Source organism: Idiotropiscis lumnitzeri, chromosome 5, assembly GCF_059441095.1.
Source record: "Idiotropiscis lumnitzeri isolate Australia: NSW breed Sydney's pygmy pipehorse chromosome 5, RoL_Ilum_1.0, whole genome shotgun sequence".
Classification (NCBI taxonomy): Eukaryota; Metazoa; Chordata; class Actinopteri; order Syngnathiformes; family Syngnathidae; genus Idiotropiscis; species Idiotropiscis lumnitzeri.
The window spans coordinates 29,720,428-29,740,806 of NC_142395.1; the positions used below are offsets into that span (position 1 = coordinate 29,720,428).

The 20,379-nt window shown below is 43.0% G+C and overlaps 1 protein-coding gene across 7 annotated transcripts; it reads left to right on the forward strand.

Annotated features, from left to right (window-relative positions):
• The first annotated feature begins 247 nt into the window (after positions 1 to 247).
• On the forward strand, positions 248 to 20,161 carry LOC148337636 (immunoglobulin-like domain-containing receptor 2). 7 transcript variants are annotated; one of them, XM_088296217.1, is made up of 11 exons: positions 248 to 433; positions 663 to 833; positions 4,146 to 4,517; positions 6,608 to 6,727; positions 11,480 to 11,536; positions 13,278 to 13,424; positions 14,395 to 14,562; positions 14,759 to 14,887; positions 15,186 to 15,531; positions 15,777 to 16,476; positions 17,690 to 20,159. In XM_088296217.1, exons 2-11 carry the CDS (start codon positions 719 to 721, stop codon positions 17,726 to 17,728), a joined length of 2,193 nt encoding a protein of 730 aa, XP_088152343.1. In that variant the 5' UTR covers positions 248 to 433; positions 663 to 718; the 3' UTR covers positions 17,729 to 20,159. The 7 variants fall into 7 exon arrangements, with proteins under 7 accessions (XP_088152343.1, XP_088152344.1, XP_088152346.1 ...); XM_088296218.1 differs by lacking the exon at positions 248 to 433 and adding an exon at positions 456 to 521; XM_088296220.1 differs by lacking the exon at positions 248 to 433 and adding an exon at positions 17,360 to 17,392 and having other exon boundaries at positions 553 to 833; positions 17,690 to 20,161.
• Positions 20,162 to 20,379: the final 218 nt, after the last annotated feature.

Below are 20,379 nucleotides of genomic sequence, written 5' to 3' on the forward strand. Positions count from 1 at the left end.
AGACTGGCAGACTTCTAACGAATCTGGAGCACTAGAGGGCAGTACCTGATGCCACAAATAGTCAATTGTGTACCAAATTTAGGGGAATCTCAACCAGCCAGAAAATTCAGTCGACTTGTGGAATGACTATTTTTTACTAGTCACACACACGCACTACCAGAGCTTTAACCTTTGGCTGTTTGGCCTTTTAAATCTACAGTAAACTAGCACTACTAACACAACTAGGACTGGTTGGCACGTGTCACGCGCTTGCGCACTGCTGTACCTACATGTTTTTTTTTCTCTCACTATCGTGATGTCGTTTTTTATGTCAACGTGGGTGAATTGCAAAAACTGAAGCGCTTTCAAAGGACGAGGGCAGAGAGCGATTATTTGATTAGGGACGCAGCTGGAAAGACGGAATGGTGTCCCGATCGGACGGTGGACTGGCAAAGTTAAGTGCCCATATCTGTGAAATAGTAGTTCTACTGCTGCACCCCAGTTCGATGATTTGTCGGGGGAAAATGCTCATACGACTGCGTGTAAGATGCTGCTGTTGTTGTAGTTCATTTGACATTTATTCTGAAAATGAGCCACATCGGAACTGCTCTTCCTGTGAAAATCTTTCCCGGAAATTACGTTTCGATAGTGAGCTTGACGCTTTGTGGGCCGTTATTTTTCAGTGCTCAAGTGTACCGACGTCCCAAAATCGTGTGAGTTGAAATAAGTGACATCCAGGATGAAACGAAAGAGAATAGAGCGCAACATCCTCATGAATGAACCGAAAGTCACTTACAGCGTCTGGAAGATGTTTTTCCTCCCCAAGCGGTGGCTCTTCATTGCTTGTTTGGCAGGTAGGTGGAAAGAACGAGCAGGTTCACACAGTAAGTGCTCGTTGGACGTTTGGTTCACTACTTGATCGATAGATGACGAAATTGTACATTTTTGCCCAAATGGATGGCCCCTGTTGGTAATATTTCAAGTTGTTGGCGTATGTGTGTGCACATAGGTTCTTTTTGCAGTTTTTTTCTTCTCTGAGCTCAGTGATTTGAAAGACAAGTGGAGCACTTTTTTCTTTATGGCCTGCCACTTCTGTATCTGACTGTTAAAACTAAATCATGGGTGAATAATCCGAGTGGGGAGTGGGGAGGTGGGGGGGGGGGTCGAGTTTGAGGATTAAAAGAGTTGACTCACAGCCAGGTTGAGATGGTTCCTTCACTTCACTCTGTAGTAAACAGTGTTGGGCAAGTTACTTTCAAAATGTAATATATTACATATTAAATGTTACTTTTATGTGAAAGTAACACATTCTTTTACAACATTGCTGTCTTTATAAAGTAACTGAGTTATTCAAATTTAAATTACTTTTAAAATACTTTAATCGTGGATTAATTTATTTGATTATGATTTTGACACTTTGAAAGGAAAATGCAAACTTTTCTACCAACCTTATGGTTGGAGATTATTACCTTTGATCAATAATGTTTGCATCAATAAAATATATATATATATATATATATATATATATATATAACTATTGGGATTTATATTTTGTCTAGTAAATAAATTCAATAAATTATCCCATACTGTAAACCATAGATGATTTCATTATCAATTTACTCAAATTAATTTACATACAAAAACATAGTGCTGGATGACGTACAATGGATAATTCTAACAAAACAGATAGATGATAGATGGATTGAAAAGGCATATGAAATAAAAGCAAAAATACCGTATGTATTGATAATGTCAAAACGGACCTGTCTACAGTTGTTTTTCTTTGTTGTTAACATAATTAATCATTGAAAGTTTAGTTGGTTGTTATTCTCTTTACGCCATGGAAAATATGAAACAAATAAACTTGGTCATTATTTGGACATTTTTTCACTGCATGTGAATTTGTCTTTCCGTCCTCTGATTGGACAGCAGATGGATAGCAGAGAACTTGACGGACTCATTGTGCCACCGTGGCTTTTATAAGCGGCTCAGTCTCGTACGCGCCTCCGTAGCGAGTTGGTGTTGGAATTGTAGTGTTTGCGAACATCGATATTATAGGTTATCATGTTTTTCAGGTTAGTGATTTATTAGCATAACATTTGGTTAGTTGATTTATTTATTCATTTATTCCCTTTAAGGAAGGCATAGAGATTTCCAATGTAGTCAGTAAAAATAGTCATCGGAAAAATAAAAAAGTACAAATACTTGATACATGTCATGTCTATGTTAAAAGTAAAACAGTAAATAGTCAAATATGTGACTGGAGTCTGCAATGTTAAGGCCACACCCTTGCAGCATTCATAGCTGCTCTTTTAATATAGCAAAAGGAAGCCACCACCACCACCACCATCCCCCCAACCACCTCCTTCTTCCGCTTATATGTTCTCTCCGGGAGGGATTTTCTTCTACAAAAGTCATAAAGTGTGGGCCGCGCTAGATCCTGGGAGAATCAGTCCTCTGTCTCTTTTTTTGTGCTTCCGAGTAGCAAAGAGAAAGCTATTCCAGTAGGCGTTCTATTTCCCTTTTGGTTGATGCGAAAACATGTACAGTATTTAATTTGAAAATACCACTCAGGGAGTTTAAGAAAGTGGCGGTGGAAGCACACCTGTTGCCAGGGGCGTTCTATTCTCATCAATTTCGTTTAGGGGTAAAGTCTCGTCCCCTCCAGCGTACTTCTTTTGTCCACTTGACTTTTACAATCTGAGATCCTTGGACAAAGTCGAAAGTGTTACCTTGGAGTCCAATACAGTGGAACCGCTCAGAAAGAAAACCTCGGATTTTTTGGACTTTGAAAATGATTTCTCACTCAGGGTTCCTATCATCAACAAAATATTAATTGTACCAATATAGTTTTGAAAAGAATAAGACAAAAAAATCTGACATTTTTAAAAGTAACATGTTAAGATATTTTTGGGTGATACGAGTTGAAAAGAAAAAGCTTGCTGTGTATATATTTCGAATTTTGCCACACTTGACATTCTTTTCTTGTCAAACTCAGTGTGTTTTATGACTAACTATAAAAAAAACACCCCAAATTGTCATTCTTTCCGAAATTGACTGATTGTTCCAAAAGTGAGCCAAAAATCCACCAAATGAAAACATTCTTTTGTACAGGTGTATGCCGAGACTGCTTCAGCTTTTTGGAAGAAAATGGCCACCGTCTTGAAATTGGTCAGGCCATAAATGTGTTTTTTTTTTTTTTTTTAAACAGCGTTCACGACAAGTTTTAAACAGGCCTGAGAACTGTCTGTGTTCCTCCACATTTTGCATTTTCCACCTTGTAGCGTTAGAAAAAAAAAAACAACTCAAAAGCTGCAAAAAAAAATGCTCGTCATCGTGTGGTATGATGACATGAATTTGCTCCAGTGTGAATTAAGTTCACGCGATGTGAGAGACAGAAGAGGGAGTGGTGACCATGCTCAGGCAACTGTCCGTGGACCCGAACGCACCTGATCCCTGGACTTTGTGTTTTCACAGATGTTGGTGGGTGTGTGTTGGTTTATTTCTTTGACATGCTTCTCCTTGGGGTGAATGTTGCTCCTGAACTGCTGAGATCAAGCTCCTGGCTATCATGTGACTCCAACGCCTGCAGCTTCACAGGCTCAAAAAACAACAACAGTGCTGACCAAGATACAACGCGGCCTTGGTTTTTATCGCATCGAACGGCACATTTGCTGGAGATGTTTTGGATTTCTGCAGTTTTTAGACTCAGCATCTCGTTATCTGTGGTTGTCTCCGGAAAGCCAATGGGCACTTTTATTCCATAGCCTTCATATCTATCTTAAGGACTTTGTACTAATGTACTTTTTGTCCTCATTTGTACGCCGACTTTGGTTTATGCCAGTAGACCACTGCTTCTCAATTATTTTCTGCTACGCCCCCCCCAGCTAGAAGAAAACGAGTTGCGCCCCCCACTCTTGGCGCAACTATAAACAAATGCATTTTCATTGCAAAACAAACCTACACCATAGAGTTTATACTCGCAGCGCACAACGGGCAAGGAGAGCGACTACTGCCAACTACTGGAGTGGCGGTGCAACTACACTTGATTGGAGTACGGCTTTCCGTACGTCTCATTACGCAACATTTGCCGCGAATACTTGAGGATGTTTGGACTGGCCGAGCGCATGTACCGAAAAGTCAAAGTTGCTGTCGTTCTCCCGCAGGTTTTCTCCCGAAGCAAAGCTGCGGAATTCACGTGCTGGTCAGAGATGAGAAGAAATATGCCGTGTTGTTCCAGTCGGTGGTGTTGCCGTGCCAGTTCAACAGCGTGTCCGCCCAAACGCCCATCGTGCAGTGGGTCTACAAGTCGTACTGCCGGGACCGCACGCGGGATTCCTTCAGGTTTTCCGACAGCCTGAGCGCGGCGCCGGGAGGAGCCGGACCGATGGGAGGAGGAAGTCACGACAACGGCAAGAAAGACAGCTACCTGGACTGCTCGGACAGCAGCCGCACGGTGCGAACTGTGGCCTCTGTTTCGGGATCCTCCTTCACACTCTCAGAATACTACAAGAACAGAGACGTTTCCATCATCAACAGTGAGCACAACACGCACACGCGCACACGCACACGCACATGCAATAACATGGCGTTAGACCACACTCAATTTAAAAACTTGCTGCTGAACTGCTGCGCTACTACTAGACCAAACTAGTGGACATGTGTAGCCTCCTGGATCCTGCTAGGCAATAAAGGGATTTCTAATTCTAATTCTACTTGTATGCCAAAATTGTCCTACTGGTGCGCAGCAATCGCATAACGAGTGCTCAACTATCTTACTAGTCCTGGTCCATGGAACTGCGATATTTGCATGTTCTGCTGCGATTGGTGTTAAAGGAAATAAATGAGATAGATTTTTCAATTAGCGTTCAAACGTCGAAAGTTATTTGCGTGTAAGGAGGGATTGCCCACGGTAAGCGGTGCATGTCAGTTCCGCTCCGCCTGCTTCCTTGGCAAACAGGAACAGGAAAGTTTCCTGCCAGTTGTTTTTATGTCTGAGCTCCTACAATAGAGGCAGCAGACTTGCATTGTCTGCCGGCCAAAACATGCAGTGGATTTGTAGAAAGTGGTTTCAACATTTATTTTCTTGACATCCATGGACGAGGACACTAGTAGAATGTCTTACTGCTATCACTTTTGCCCCTGATGTAGGATATTTCTGTTCAGTAGGACAACTTCATGAATACAATTTCATAACGTCACCAGGAGCAGTAGGATTTACAGTGGATGGGCGAGAGCTTTCTAATAATAATAATAATAATAATAATATTCCCTTTATTAGTCCCACAATGGGGAAATTCGAGATTCGAACTCAGGCCTCCTGGGGAGACTGGGTCCTGAACGCGGCGCCTTAGACCACTCGGCCATCCTGGCAGCCAGTAGATTGACGACTATCCACGACTGTATCATCAACTTGGACAGTTTTGGCATGTAAGCAGGAAAACAGAGCCGGCCGTAGGTTACAAAAGTGCTACGAGTGTTAACTAGTGTCAAAGTTGACATTTGATTGGACCAAGGCTGCAGCAGGTAGCAGTTGTTCAACGAGAGCAGTTCCAGGTCAAGGAATGGAATCCGATGGGTTGCAGGGAACGGGGGTTGGTAGGCAAGGAGCACGACACAAACAACCCGAGGAATGCACGCAACAAGTCAGAGTCGCGACACCGAAACCTTTTGGTGGCTTTACGAGAAAAGTGGCTCATGATGGAGTGTGTTGATCTGGCGACGCGGTCGAGTCTCAGACCGGCTGAAGTACTGCGCTTGTGAAAATTGCTTGCACCTGCACGAGCACCACTCGTCTCCTCAGTCCTGAAAGATCTCACACGCACTCAGAGAGAGAGAGTGAGAGGGATGGAGAGGGAGAGAGAGATACACACACACACACACACACACACACTGGAAAAGGGGAGGAGCTCAAGGTGCACGGCCAGTAGACCCAAAACCCGATCAAAAAATGCGCAAATAGCTGTCCAGCTTTGTTCTGAATGTTCTTTTTTTTTTTTTGAGTATTTCTTTTTTATCACTTGCTGCTTGAAAAAAGTACCAACTGTTTATCCCTCCGTCCATTATCCAAGCTGCTTCACCTCGCAAAGTTGTCAGCGGGCACGAGGCGGGGTACACCTTGACCTGCTCGCCAGCCAATTGCACACCAACTGTTACATGATGCGGTATTACTAGGGCTGTCGAAATAAAAGCGTTAACTCAAGCCATTAAATATTTGAACTTCAAAAATTAATTTGCATATCTTGCAAAGCCAAATTCAAGCACGGTACCATATTAGCTGTGCATCTTTAGCACATCATCTCAGAAGAAAAACGTGCTCAAGTTCCCACTGGGCCTTGGGACTGTTCTGCTTACCACTAAATCTACTGCATAAGTTTTGAGAATTTTTGTAAAAGATGACTCAGTTTGGATCGTATTCAAGGATCAAAGACAACGATTAGATTTAAAATACACTTCACTTCACTTTTGGTGATTTTACATTAATTACAAGATATTATTCAAGTGTTGAAAGCTTCACAAGAACTAGTAGTGGAAAAAATACGATTAATTGCCATTAATTATGGATTTATTTTTGCGATTAATTAGTTGAAAAAAATGTCATGACATTTGCGCCATTTGTGTCTTGCAGAGGCCGACCTGCGCATCGCAGAGGTCCGTTGGGGGGACAGCGGCGTGTATACGTGCAAAGTGGTTATAGCGGACGATGTGGTGGGACGGAATGAAGCGTCTGTGGAGCTGCTGGTTTTAGGTAAGGTTGGAATACTTTCTGAGAAGCAGCTTCAGAATCCTGCTGTCATTTTTGGACATTTTACTGCGTCCCATTGCCTCTTGTTGTACAACTTTCGTAGAAATCCCTTCACGCACAAATTGTTCAAATTGAAATTGAGTTGAACTATTGACAAGCCTGCTCCTGCTTTTGTGTCTTACAAAAGCAGGAGCAGGCACAAATTGACAGCGTTGCATAATGCGCCATTCATAAGTGGTCCTATTCATCACAACGACAACAATAGAACCTCATTAAGAAGTTGCTTTATAATAAGCAGTGCCATTTCTCTGGAACAAATGGCCCGTTGCCATAGCAACTCATGCGCTCCTTTTGTTTTATTAAAAGTCGGACCTTGTTCGATTGGAGTCATCTTGCAACCTTTTACATGAATCAGTCCAGTCAATAAGTTATTTAAAAAAAACACTTTTGTAGTTTTTATTTGTCCAAATTTTGACTCCATTTTACACCTTTTTAATTTTTTTTTTCAACAAAGAAATATTGGCTTCAAATATCGGTTATCGGCCTCCATGTCTACTCATAATCGGTATCGGCCCCGAAACAAAAGCACATCGGTCTATCGCTAATAAATTCTAATCATTATCATCCTGAAAACTGTAATTGCACACCCGTCACTGTATTTCACCAGCACGCGCATGATCCAGCATGGTTTGCTCAATGCATCATCCGAAAGGTAGTTTACGTGCCAGCGTCATACACAAACTCCAGCGAGTCCATGCGCTCCATTCCGCCCTGATTTTGATGCTGCCAAGATTTGTCGAACGAACGCTACGTTCCATCCCACAATGCGCAAAAAGGCGAAACGCCACGTTACATCCAAATCCACCAGCGCAAAGTGCAGCAAAATACCAAAAGAAAGAAAATCCAGCCATGAGCACGCTTAGATTGTGTTTTGTGCTCAACTTGCGCACCGTATCGCCACAACTGAGTTCTACGCAGTTCTCAGTCTTTGTGCGTTTTCAGCAATCGTGTCCGCTGTCTCTGGATTCACTTTACGGGGTCGTGTCACTTTTGTACATGTTTGCCGTGTCTGTGAGCACTGTAGCTCTATTGTGTGTTGTTTGTTGTACTTTACAGTGACAGTGTACTCAATTGATGTGCAATTCCAAGTGTTACCATAGCAACGGGTGAGAGGCTTTGGTCCCCTCATTCATTCTGAGGCCGAAGCTTTTGTCTGTCTGCCACATGAGGACTAATGTGCATGCACAAAAACTCTCATCAGCCACTTACTGGGATTGAGTTGAGAACTTTATTAGAATAATGTTGAGTCGGGTTGTGCAGATCCTAAGATGCTAGAATCACTTCACTGATTTATATGCATGACAAGATTTCCCCGATTAGGCCTTAACATGGAAATTGAGAATTCTGCGCGCTCAAATGAATCTCGTTGTCAGTGTCATGGAGAGGGCATGTGTGGCGCTTCTGTTTCCATGGCAACCGTTGGGGCCTCTTCGAATTGTTTCTTTGTTTCATGACCAAATGTCTTCCCCGGCAATTTCATGACACAAGAAGGTAGTGGGAAAACAATCGATGGAGGACACCATGTCAACTAGCGAACGATGATCACGTTGTCATATAAATCAGTCTTAGTCAAAATGGAACGAAGAACAACAACTGCTCATGTAGGTTTTTTTTTCTTTGAGTGAATAAATCCAGAAACAAGAAACTGCATGAAACAAAAATGTAGCGGACCGGGAAAAAGAACCAAGCCAGCCCGCGAATAGTAAAATATCATTTCAATCGAATATGTCGAGAATCTTCAGACTCAGTACTGCTGGCTCATGTCACTTAAACAAAATCTCCAATGTGAGAGAATGTTCTATGAAATACATTTGAAGTTATTCCAGTTATTGATCCAACTTGATGCAGCATGGCAGTGCATCTTTGACAGTTTTTCATTCAATTTACAATACTTCCTTCTTGAAATGATGTAAAGCTGACTCATCTGCAACCCGTCGCTGTCGGCATTCCACTCAAGCAGATTGGTGTTAGGAAAGCACATTTAAGATAACTGAAGTCCAGATTTCCGCAACCTTCTTCGTGACCACGTTAGCATCCCTGAAAGATGCTGACTGAGGTATGGCCACGGTCAGCGGACCGAGCGAAGCATCAGGACTACACCGACAGCGTTTCTGGCGTTATCACTTTATAACTTTGTGGCTTTGCCGCGTTTGTCGCCTCTGCTTCAGCTGCTCACAACAACCGATAAAGCACCTTGGTATGACAGCTTGTCAGATTTGTACTCGAATACAAATGTATATACAGTGAACCCTCGGTTATCGCGGTTAATGGGGACAGAGACCACCCGCGAAAACTGAAAATCCGCGAAGTAGCGGCGCACCTTCAAAAATGCTTAAAAAAAAAAAAAGTGCGAAGTAGCGGCGCAACTTCAAAAATGCTCAAAAAAAAAAATATATATATATATACGGGTAGAGAGAGAGAGAGTGAAATTCATGTTATAACAAAAAAAAAAATTATTATTAAAACTTATTATTTTTTTATTCCCAGCCATTCTTTTTGTATTTTTTCAATTACTTCTTTTTGTATTTATTTAATTACTTTGACTTTTACCTGCTGGTACGCCGTCCTGTGAAATGAAAAATGAAAGGTGGCATTCTTCATTTATTTATTTATTCATTTATTCATTCATAACTGACAGCCTCGCGCTCCGCTCATGCCCGGGCGGAAGTTGTTCCTCTTCGGCTTAACTGCCACGCACGCCGGCCGGCCTCCTCCGGAGGTCTCGCACGGTCCCGAGCGAAGCGAAATGTCGCCGCGCTCGTGCCCGGGCGGAAGTTGTTCCTCTACGGCTTAACTGCCACGCACGCCGGCCTCCTCCGGAGCTCTGGTACGGTCCGAACCGCGCAAAACGTCGCCCCAAATCGTGCCCTGGGGAACGTGCTCTTCTTCGTCCACTCTCCTCTTCGGCGCACGCCGGCCGTCTAACCGCTCCAGCGCCCCGTCGTGCCGCTCGGCGAAACTACAATGCCCCCGAATATTTTTTAGACCCGCGAAGCACTGAACCCGCGAAAGGTGAAGCGCAAAGTAGCGAGGGTTCACTGTACTAGTGATTGACTGATTATCGGCCGGGCTGATTATTGGGTCCAATATTTGGCATTTGCCGTTTATTGGCATCGGCCTTTTTTTAACTTTCGAGGCTGATAAATTAAAAGCTGGTTTATTTTTGGCTCGCTGCAGCACACATCTCTCTCTCTCTCTCTCTGTGTCCCTCTCTCTTTTATTGGTGTGCTCGTGGCCCTGCCTGCAGAAGCAGATTGTCCCGCCCACAGCGCGAGCTGATTGGTTCCTTGTGGCAGTCAATCAGCAAAACTTTTCTCTCACTTTTTGTGAGTCGCGTACTCGAAGGAATTCCACCAAAATGACACAATTCCAAAGTAACGAATAGGAAGACTTCCAAGACTCAAATGGAGTTCTCCGGCCAAGACTTCCAAGCTTTGGAATGTTTCCACGCAGCCTGTTTGGATGCTGACTGCCACCTCTTATTTTGGCCACTCTGCATGTCATAATTTCCTCCTCAGATGTCGTCACTGACTACCAATCAGCATTTTGATTTCACACATTTTGAAATAAGAGTGGAATGATGCATGCTGATCCTCTTTCGCTGCCTGTCTCATTCGCTCACATTCTTTATCTGTGCCTGTACACTCCAGCACCCGTAAACTCTGATGGGATCCAATGCATAAGATATCTTTACTGAACACAGGAAATGTTACAAAGTAAGATTTTGTATTTTGTCTTTTATACACACTTGTATAGAGTCTACACACTAGTGGAACTAGTTCTTACATAAACTGGGATAACACTCTCTCATACACATTCAACTAAAAGTGTTTTCACTCACATGGATTTTTCAATGCTCTCACACACTACGGAAACAATCCTTTCACACATTATTCTGGGATGCGCTCATATTTTGAAAAGGCATTTCAGTTGCGTGTATTTGTCTGAGCACATTTCATTAGTCCAGTGCTTCTCAAATTGTAGGGCGGGGTGCCGTGTTGAGGGGGGCACGTGTGACCGTGGGCAATGTGCTTTTTGTCCCCCTTGTGGTACAATCAAGTGTAATCGCACCTCCGCTCCACTAGTGGGCAGTGGCGCTCTCCTTGCCCATTGTGCGAAAATGTTATTATTTCTAATTGCGGCGTCGAGTGGGTGGTGGGGGGGTGCACGCTCACACTCGCGCTACTAAAATCCTTACAGACGTGAACCTGAAAAGCGGGCGTGTGAGTATTTCACTCGCGGGGTTTATTTGACTAGTTAGTGCAAGCACCCAAAAAAACCAATTTCAGTAGTCTGTGATCCGTAATCCTGAATTATGTCTCTGATGGGTTCGCTTTACTCACAAAGTGCGCCAAACGGTTCTAGAATACGCACCTACACACCATATGTAAAATATAGAAACAGAACAGTTCAACATTTTACAGTTAATACAAAAAATATATCAAATGAAAAGATAATCCAAAATAATAAGGACAAATGGAAACAATCTCAGCTCTTTTTCTTGACTGAGACTCGCTTTTATTTTGGATCGCAAAGGCTTGTACGGGCGTACGTCTGATTATGTTCAAGTGCTTCTATTTCTCGTTGTCTCCATGCATGCCGCTGCAGCAAAAACTCGCTTGGATGCAACTTTCCCGGTTGCGTGGGCCGCGTTCTCTTTCCTCTCCGCTTCACCTGTGCTCTGTCTCTCACCAGGTTTCTCAGGCGCGCCTGAAGATCTTCTTCCTGACTTTGACTTGAAGATTATGCCAGGTAGGGGCATAATGTACGAGCCCACCCTCACTTGCTTCCTTTCACTCTTACTAACGCCAACTTTATATTTGCGCTTACTTTGACGGAGCGTACGACTGCGTTCGGTTGTCACCGACAGCTTGCAGTGATGGACAGTTCGCGACGACGGGTTCGATTCATTTTAAAACGGAGTTTCTATTTATTATTCATTCGATCGATCAGATAATATGATCACGCTGTTAAACAAAAAAATGTTTCCCCATTTATGGTTTATTAATAATTTATTGTTGTTCATTGGGTCTTGTTTTGTGACGGGGGAAAAAAAACAGCTAAACAAATAATCAATTGTTGATGTCCTCACCAAAAAACTGAAAGTCAAATGTTTGCAAATGTCTCATTTTGATGAAACACAAAAGAGGATCAGTTTGCTTGTTGGGAGGATTACAGAAATCAACGATGAATGGAAGATGGATTTGTTTACTCCTAATGTTTGAAACGTCCCAGGACAAACGGAGCAATCGACAAGGGAGGGACTTTTGTCGATGCGACATGATGTTCCCCTTCCACTTGTGCGCTGCTTGTGGCTTGCAAAATGGCTCGCACAGAATGCGGACTGGAAGTTTATCTTTGGAGTGGGTGTGTGTGCTAATGTTTTTGAAATGAGATCTCATTACATGCGCATTTGTTGAAACAGCAGCGGGAACTCTTCCTTTCCTTCCTGGAACTAAATCGGGTTTCCTCTCTGCGCGTGTGTGCGTGCATCTAAAGAGATATTGTTGTCCTTGATTTCCCATAGTTACAATGACCTTATCAACCTCGTTCTTCCCTTTCTGTCTCCACTCCAGAGACATTGAGTCGACGTCGACTTTATCTGCTTGTTGAATGAAAGTCGAATCAACAGCACAGAGTGCTCCCATACAATACATTTTTTTGTATGAACTCTGCACTTCAGGAATATCTTCTTTTTAAATATCTATTCTTAAATGTTCTCTCTTTTTTTATTTGATCAAATGTTCATAATGGGCTTTTTTGTCATGCTCAGCGCAAGTCTGACGGTGCACATGGTTGGAGATTTTCTTTTGGTATTTTCACTGGTAGAATTTGGCGTCTTGAGGCATTTGTGCAGTTTTGGAATGGAAACAGCACCCCTCAAAAATGAGTGGCGTAAACAACACTGAAACATTCATCCATCTTATATTAGAGAGCAGATGAATACATTTTGTTATGCACGATTATTGACAATTATTATGAGTCTACTCTGGTCAAAATGGTACATGGAATTTGAACAATAATACGGGTTATTGAAACTAAAAGGTCTCAATCAACAGCTGAAAACTTTACACCTCTTATTTGGAACATTCCTTTGTGCATCGATGGAGGACTGAAAGTGCCCAAATTAAATCAATAAATACACCATGAAATGTTTCATTAAAATTGTCTTTTATTCATTAAATATGAAATTAAATAAATGTCATTCATTCAATTATCAATCATTATATGAAGAAAAATCTATATCATTATTTCTGTATTTAAATATTTCATGGCCCAGTGTTGCAGCGTTTCATGAATTAATTTTATCTCTCAATAGAAGAAACAATTGTATTTCTTTTACATATAATTTGATAACATAAGTAATGACAATTCCACTTTTAAATGAAATGAATTACAATTTCAATGTAACCTTTCAAGGTCTAGTCATTTATTTAATTTTGGCCCTTTTGCGTCTGTTCTTCTTTCTTTGTTGATTGTGCGTTTGTGGCAGAATGGCTGTTTGTGGCAGCCGTGGCACTGGGCAGCGTGTTATTCCTTCTGTTGGTTGCCATTTGCTGGTGTCAGTGTTGTCCTCACTCTTGCTGCTGCTACGTGAGCTGCTGCTGCTGCCCGGACACATGCTGCTGTCCCAAGCATTGTGAGTATATTCATCACACGAGTACAGTGCTTCTCTAATAGTTGGGGGTGGGGGGTGCGTTGCTGAGTGTGACCCTGGGGAACATGCTGCCGTCCTCCAATGAAGTGTAGTTGCACCTCCACTCCAGTAGTTGGCAGTGGCGCCCTCCTTGCCCATTGTGCGCAGCAAGTATTAACTCAACAATGTCGGTTTGTTTTGCAACAAAAATGCGTTTTTCTAGTTGCGGCGGAGGTTGAGGGCGCAAATTGTTTTCTACTTACTAGGCAGGGGCGCGTAACAGAAAATAATTGAGAAGCACTGCCCTCGTACAATGAGTAGCGTGCACTAGTAGAGCAACTGTGTTTTGTTTGTCATATTTGCCTCCCTCTTCTGGCCTACTACTATGCAATTAAACCTTGTAACACTGCTAGGCCTAACTAATAGGCATGTGTCACTAGTAACCTCTGAGAACCTGCTAGTAGCAGCCAAAATGTCTGCTATTAGTTGAACCTCATTAATTACTCCTTTACAACTAGTATCGTTACTTTTTCAAAGCTGTTCTACTAATGTACAAAAATGTCAATTCACTGGGGGAAAAAAGTTACGAGTAAAACACGGTTGTTGCTATCGTGCATTCTTGTCATACTTGTAGTGGGCTGAATTCTCTTACTAGTGAACACAAAGATGGTGCATTTGAGGTCCTTAAAAGCAGATTAAGATCCATCTACTCCTCTTGTCCTCACTAGTAGGACAACTTTGGCATACTAGTAGTAGAACTAGTGCTGATGTTAATCGTGAAGCAAAACCAGTCGGCTGCATCGATTTAGTACTTCTAGTGACGTCAAGTTGTTCTAGTTCATATTTAGCGCTCCTCAAGAAGCCATACGACCCTCCTGAATTGTCCGACTCGTGAGGACAAAGCGTGTACGGGGAAACGCACCTTAAGCCGGATATCAAGGATATTGATTTGACTTCCTTGTTGCTATGCTAGTGTACGAAGCAGGTAAGGGTGTCAAGACGGGCACCTCCACCCCGCAGACGCCTGCATACCCGCCATACTTTGTTTCTGGCGTCCCGGCCATGGTGCCCATCGCTCCGCCTTCCCTGGTGGAAAAGTTGCCATCTGTGCCTCCTTCAGATGGAAGTCTGCTCACAGCAGGTAAGTCTGACTCGCTTCCAATTGCTGACGGTAACATTTCTTGGATTGTATCAAAGAACCTGGTTTGGCTTGTCATCATCTCGTTATCGTCACCAACGAAAATTTCGGCATCAAAGAAGCAAACGCATCAATCATATCGTTGACGTTTCATTTTGAGAAGTTCCCAGTTCTGATGAGGTCCAGTTTTTATGTCCAGTTCCGATGCATGCCGTAGGAGCTCCCTACCGCTTGCCCTCACCTCAGGACCAGGACTCTCTCAGGGTTCTGCAATATGTAGAGAACCAACTGGCCCACTTCAACCCTGCCAGGTCCACCAGTCACCCGCGTAAGCTTCAGAAAGCCGTCCTGTGGCTTCGACTGTCCATGTGCAATCAAGAGATTCTTGAGCATGCTCTTGCAAACTCATCTTATTCTGACTTATTTGCTTTGTCGTTGCATGTTTGCGTGGACTCGACAGTTCTGCCTTCTCGGTAGTTCTGATGTCCAAACTTGCATGTCTGCTTGGCTGGCAGAATGCTTTTAGCATCTCTCATCAAGCACGTTCAAGCGCTCGCATTTCTCTCTTTCTGTTTTCGGCGGAGGCAATTCTGACATAATAATGCAAATGTATTCATCCGTTCCAGCCTGCGGCCTGTCCGAGCTGAGTTCACTCCATGAGGGAGAAACCGCTTTTCGCCCGACATTCCGGAAGGTCCAGAAGAAGGCGCTTCCTCCCATTCCCGATCACGAGTCTCAACCCGAACTCGGACGATACCAGGACAACCGCAGCCCACGGGCACAGCGGTTCCGTGACAACCCGCCTTCCTCACCCCAGCGTCATCACAAAGACTTTGAGTCAGAGCCCCGCCAAAGTGCAGACTCCATCCTGCCACGCCGCTACAGCGATGGCCCGCCTTCCTCTTCCCGGTCTCGCAGGCACATACGCGATGCTCGACATCAGAACCACAGCGAGGAGAACCGTCACAACCGGTACGGCGAGGCAAACCTGCATCTTTTACACTTGTCATAATAAGTTGGGGACATGGTGACATTTCCAGATTTTCAATCTCGCAGTCATTGATGCCCACGCAAGAAATTACCACAAGATGGCACCAAAGCCATTCTTATCTATTAGACGAGGCTACGGCCTGACAAAGTGAAGCTCCTTCCTATCTTTGTGCCCAGCGCAAGTCTTCAATTTTCTCACCTTCTTGGCACGTTCTTGTGTTTTGCAGGTGGAACCCTCGATCGGAACATCTGGAAAGAAAGAACTACCAAACCGCCGGCCGGACCGGCTCGCTGGATGAGCTGGAAGAATTTGCTGCCACTTACAAGCAAAGAGGACGCAGACAAACAGAAAGAAGGGACGACGATGAGTTCAGTCCACATCCTTTTTCCCGACACGGCCCACCGCAGCACCGCTACGACGATCGCGATGCGCTCGGAGACGGCGGCGATCATGAAGACCGGCCCAGAAGAAAGAAGAATAACGGACATGACATAAGTCCACTTCCGTCCCCGAAAAAGGGGCGGGGCACCTGGGCAAACCAGCGTCCCGTCTCGCCTCCTCCCCTTGAGAGTCCACCATCGACTTCTTCTCAAGAGAAAGACCATGACAGCGCATTCCTGACCAGCCTGTTGGAGCGTAAAGCTAAGTTACGAGGCGTCAAGAGCGGCGCCCGGGGAGGGGACGATTCAGACACGCCTTCAAAGGGGAGCTGGAAAAAGAGCGGCGGGGAGGCCGGCCGCCACTGTAGCAGGTCACCTAGCAACAGGCCTGAAGCCGATTCACTGGCGCCTTACTCGGATGCCGAGCGAAACGGGAACGAAAGGCCCTCTCCTCGGCCGGTCCCGGCATGCACTCGCGCTCCACAACCTGCGGCTCCTTCCCCGCTCGGTCGGCGAGGGGAGACCAGAGACAAGGCTCGTAAAGTGGTGAGTTCAATTCGGTCGGGACGGATACACTCAACACTTCCACATTCCTGAGCCAACCACAGTAGTCGAATAATTTGTGTTGCAGAAAGAGCATCGTACCTCCAAAACAAGTTAAATGTTGTCAAACACACTTTTTTAAAAGGATGTTTGAATGGAGGACTGACAGTGACAAAATTAAATAAATAAATACACTATGTTGAATACAAATTGTCATGAATTAATTAAATGTTTCGATAATTAATTAAATATGGAATTAAATAAATAAACGTGTCGTGAATTAATTAAATGTCTCTTAGTTAATTAAATTACCAATGACTATGTAAAAAAAAATCACCATAATTATTTTTGTATTTAATTAATTAATTAGTATTGAATTAATTATTTTGTGGTATCGCGTTCCAGTGTTTCATGAATTAAGTCTGAACTCTTCTTGTAAAATTCATTTAGAATTCCTCGGATTTTTCAAGTAAATATCACTGCCCATTTTCTACGGTGTAGTTGGGGACCTTCTCTGCCTCCTCTTCTTGCTCAATGACTTGCTTCATGTCTTCCAGTCTTCCGACATGTTGCGACACAACTTGGCCATCCTCTGAAGTCCTGTGACTCTTCTGTAAAAACTCATAAAGCAGTTTTTGAGTTAGCAAGGTTGCAAAGGATGACCTGCGATATCATTTTCATTCACTACAAATGTGTCTTTGTTCATCCGTGTAACCCGATGATGTATAGCGACAACCAAAAGAATCATTTTAGATGATCCTGCGTAACGACTTGTGTCCTTTTTGTTTGGCGACATGCCAGGAGATTTTTCCTTCTCTAAAATATGTGCCTTGACACAGTGAAGGTGGGGAAACTCTGCTCTACATTAAACTTTTTACCTTTACAGGTCAGGTTCGCATTCGACCCGAATGAAAACTAGGTAGAATTTTCTGCTCTGAATCCAAACGCCTCTCAGCCCACCAACCCACCCCCGAATCCTCGCTAACATCTCCCCCTTTCAATATTGGGCGAAACTCTCTTCAACGTCAAAAGTATTTCTCTGAATTGTATATTTTCCAGCGTAGTCTCAAGTTTTAGTGGATTTGAATTGGAATGACAGAAGTTGAAGTGGAGTTTGTCCCAGGTTCCGCTTCACCACTAGAACCCCGTGTGGTCTAACCCGGGAGTGTCTCGATTCATCCTCACGTAAACTCACTTGTACTGTTTTCATCCTCAGCAGGGGACTCTCCTCAGCCGGGACTCCCTCGTCGTGTGATTGGCTGGAAGAGCCTCGGCGCTTGGAAGGAGCGGACCGTACGGCCGTGTGAGTCAATGTGAGCGGATAAAAGACTCGCTGTAACTGGTCCCCTCCAATGGAGATGTAGATGACGCGCATATAAACTCAACTGCCGATGTCTTCGGTGCTTGGTTCGTCTTACCAGTCGCCAAGCATACGTCTCAGCTGGACTATTGAGGCCTTGCTGTGTGTGAGCTGGAAAGTCCCTCTCGGCAGGACCACCTCACTAACCTTCCTTCTTTTTAAAAGAGGGATGGAAACCATGGAAACCAGTGAAAGCTTTATGCTTCCGGCACAGTGATCACATTCATTTTTGTTTGTTGGAACAACCTCATTAAAAAGATTGGGCGTGATATGTGATGATAACAGGATGGGAACTGCCATTAACAGACATTAAAAATATTTTAAAATAAATAGCAATAAAAAACAGAATTAACGACCACCCAAAAAGGGTTGTAATTTCCTATAGATGCCACAAGAGGGTGGCATTGCGCATTTTTCTATTAGACTTGACACTGACTTGACTGAACGAAGCTCTCTCCCCTCATGTCAAGATTGTTCCTTAGCCTCAATAATGTTGAAGTATATTTAGAATTGAAATAAAAAAAATCTTAATTCTAATTGAAACAAAAAAAACACCATTTAACTGTTTTTGATCGGTTTACATTTTTTTCAATTGGTGAAAAAAAAAGCCAGTGTTAGAATTTCATACTCAGGTGGCACAAAGATACCAAAGGACATATGCGTGCCCTCTGATTTGTATTTATATTTTTTACAAAGATATCTTTTTGGATATTAAAAATAATTCTGTTTTAGAATTTTGAAGTATTTGATGTGAGTTACAATTTGAGGGAAAAAATGAAAGTTGATGGTTAAAAAAAAAAACTATTCTTAAATTCAAATTAGAACTTAGATAACACAAAAATATTGCCATATCTAACATTTAATTTTATTTCCATCAAACAATTGTTAGACATCCAAACTCAAATGCTGCAGATATACACACAGCAAATAGGTGAGTTTCGGCAAATAACAGAGGACAGATTCCACCTGAAAACAAAATCGGCTAATCGTGAATATGCGGGGGAACTCTGTCTCACCAATTATGGAAACGTCTACAAAACTATAGAAGTAACACAAATAGATATAAAGCTGAATTAACACTACCAAAATAACATGCGACCTTGACCCCAAGCCGCTATTGGAGTTTTTTTTTTTTTGTTTTTTTTTCTCAAAGCTACCAACTCTCAACACAACACAGTAGCTCAAACGGCAAACACAAACTAGTTGACCAATCCGGTCCGTTTTGGAGCTTGTTTCGCATCCAAAGGCATGCAACGTCATCATTCAGATGAACCTAATATTGCTTCTTGGGTTAATAAAGGTCATCTTGTTAATTATGGAAACCTGTTTGAGCATTTTCTTCCATATGTCCGTTAATCAACTTAAGGTGACGTCCATGTGTGAGTATGCACTTTGTCCTCGTAAGTTAAACAATTCAGCTGACAAGGAGCACAAATGTGACTTAGCGTACTTGTAAGATTTTTTTCCACGACATCCTTCTACTACTGTGTGAGATTACTGCCCACTAGTAAGACAGCATTGACGTACTGCTGTGCTGAATTGTCTCACTAGGCAAGACAAAGTGCATACATGTGATGGATAGCAAGGAAATGTGATAAATGTGCTAGCAGCTTTCTATAGTCAACAGGTCAAAGGTCACACTTTGTCACTTGTGGGTGGAAACAAACTACAGTAGCAGTTAAATGTCAGTTTTGCTGATATGTAGACATAACCTTGCTAGAATATCATTTGGTGAATGAGATGGCTTTTTTTTTTGGGGCCAAGGAAACCGTGCCAAGTGTGAGTCATGTATTTGTCCATTGTTGCAGTGACAGGCTGCCATTCTTCAATACACAGCTGGAGTAAAACTCGCACAGCAGTTCTGCCTGCTCAGCTTAGAATGTCTTCATTTCCTTCGATATCCTCAAGTCATATGCAACCGCTAAGAATTGCAGCTAAACTAGTGTGTGTTGAATCAAAGGAAAGGGTCCTAATGGTGAGAATCCTGAAACGAGATTTGACTTTTTTTGTGTGTGTGTGTGTGTGTGTGACAGTGGCATCAGTGTTTCTGTATGTAACTATATTTGAACAGGTTCCCGCAGAAGCATGCACATGTTGGTCTTGAGAGGTCATGCGGAAATCTTGAAACAGTGAAAGACTAAAACATAAGAATAAGAATGATCATGCATAAATATAAGAAGCAGAAGTCATACAGAGGTCAGTTAATAATGTGCTAGAGGAAATCATTACGAGGGAATTCTTGACTGTAAATATTATTACCTGTGCCGGGAGCATAAACAGCAAGCAAGCTGACATTAAGAAAAATCACTTTCAGGTTGTCTGCTTGTCAGATGGGAGGTAAGGCCAGAGACCACTCCACTCATGCTTACAGATTTTGTTAGGAATGCAGTTGAGCAACTCGACCATGATGTCATCATTCCAAACAAATGTGAATAGATTGGAGAGAGAAGAAAAGGAATCGCTCTTTAATATATATTTGTTATATTTGTAGATACGTGCACATGAAAAATTGATCTGAAACGGCTTTGACACAGATAACCAGAATA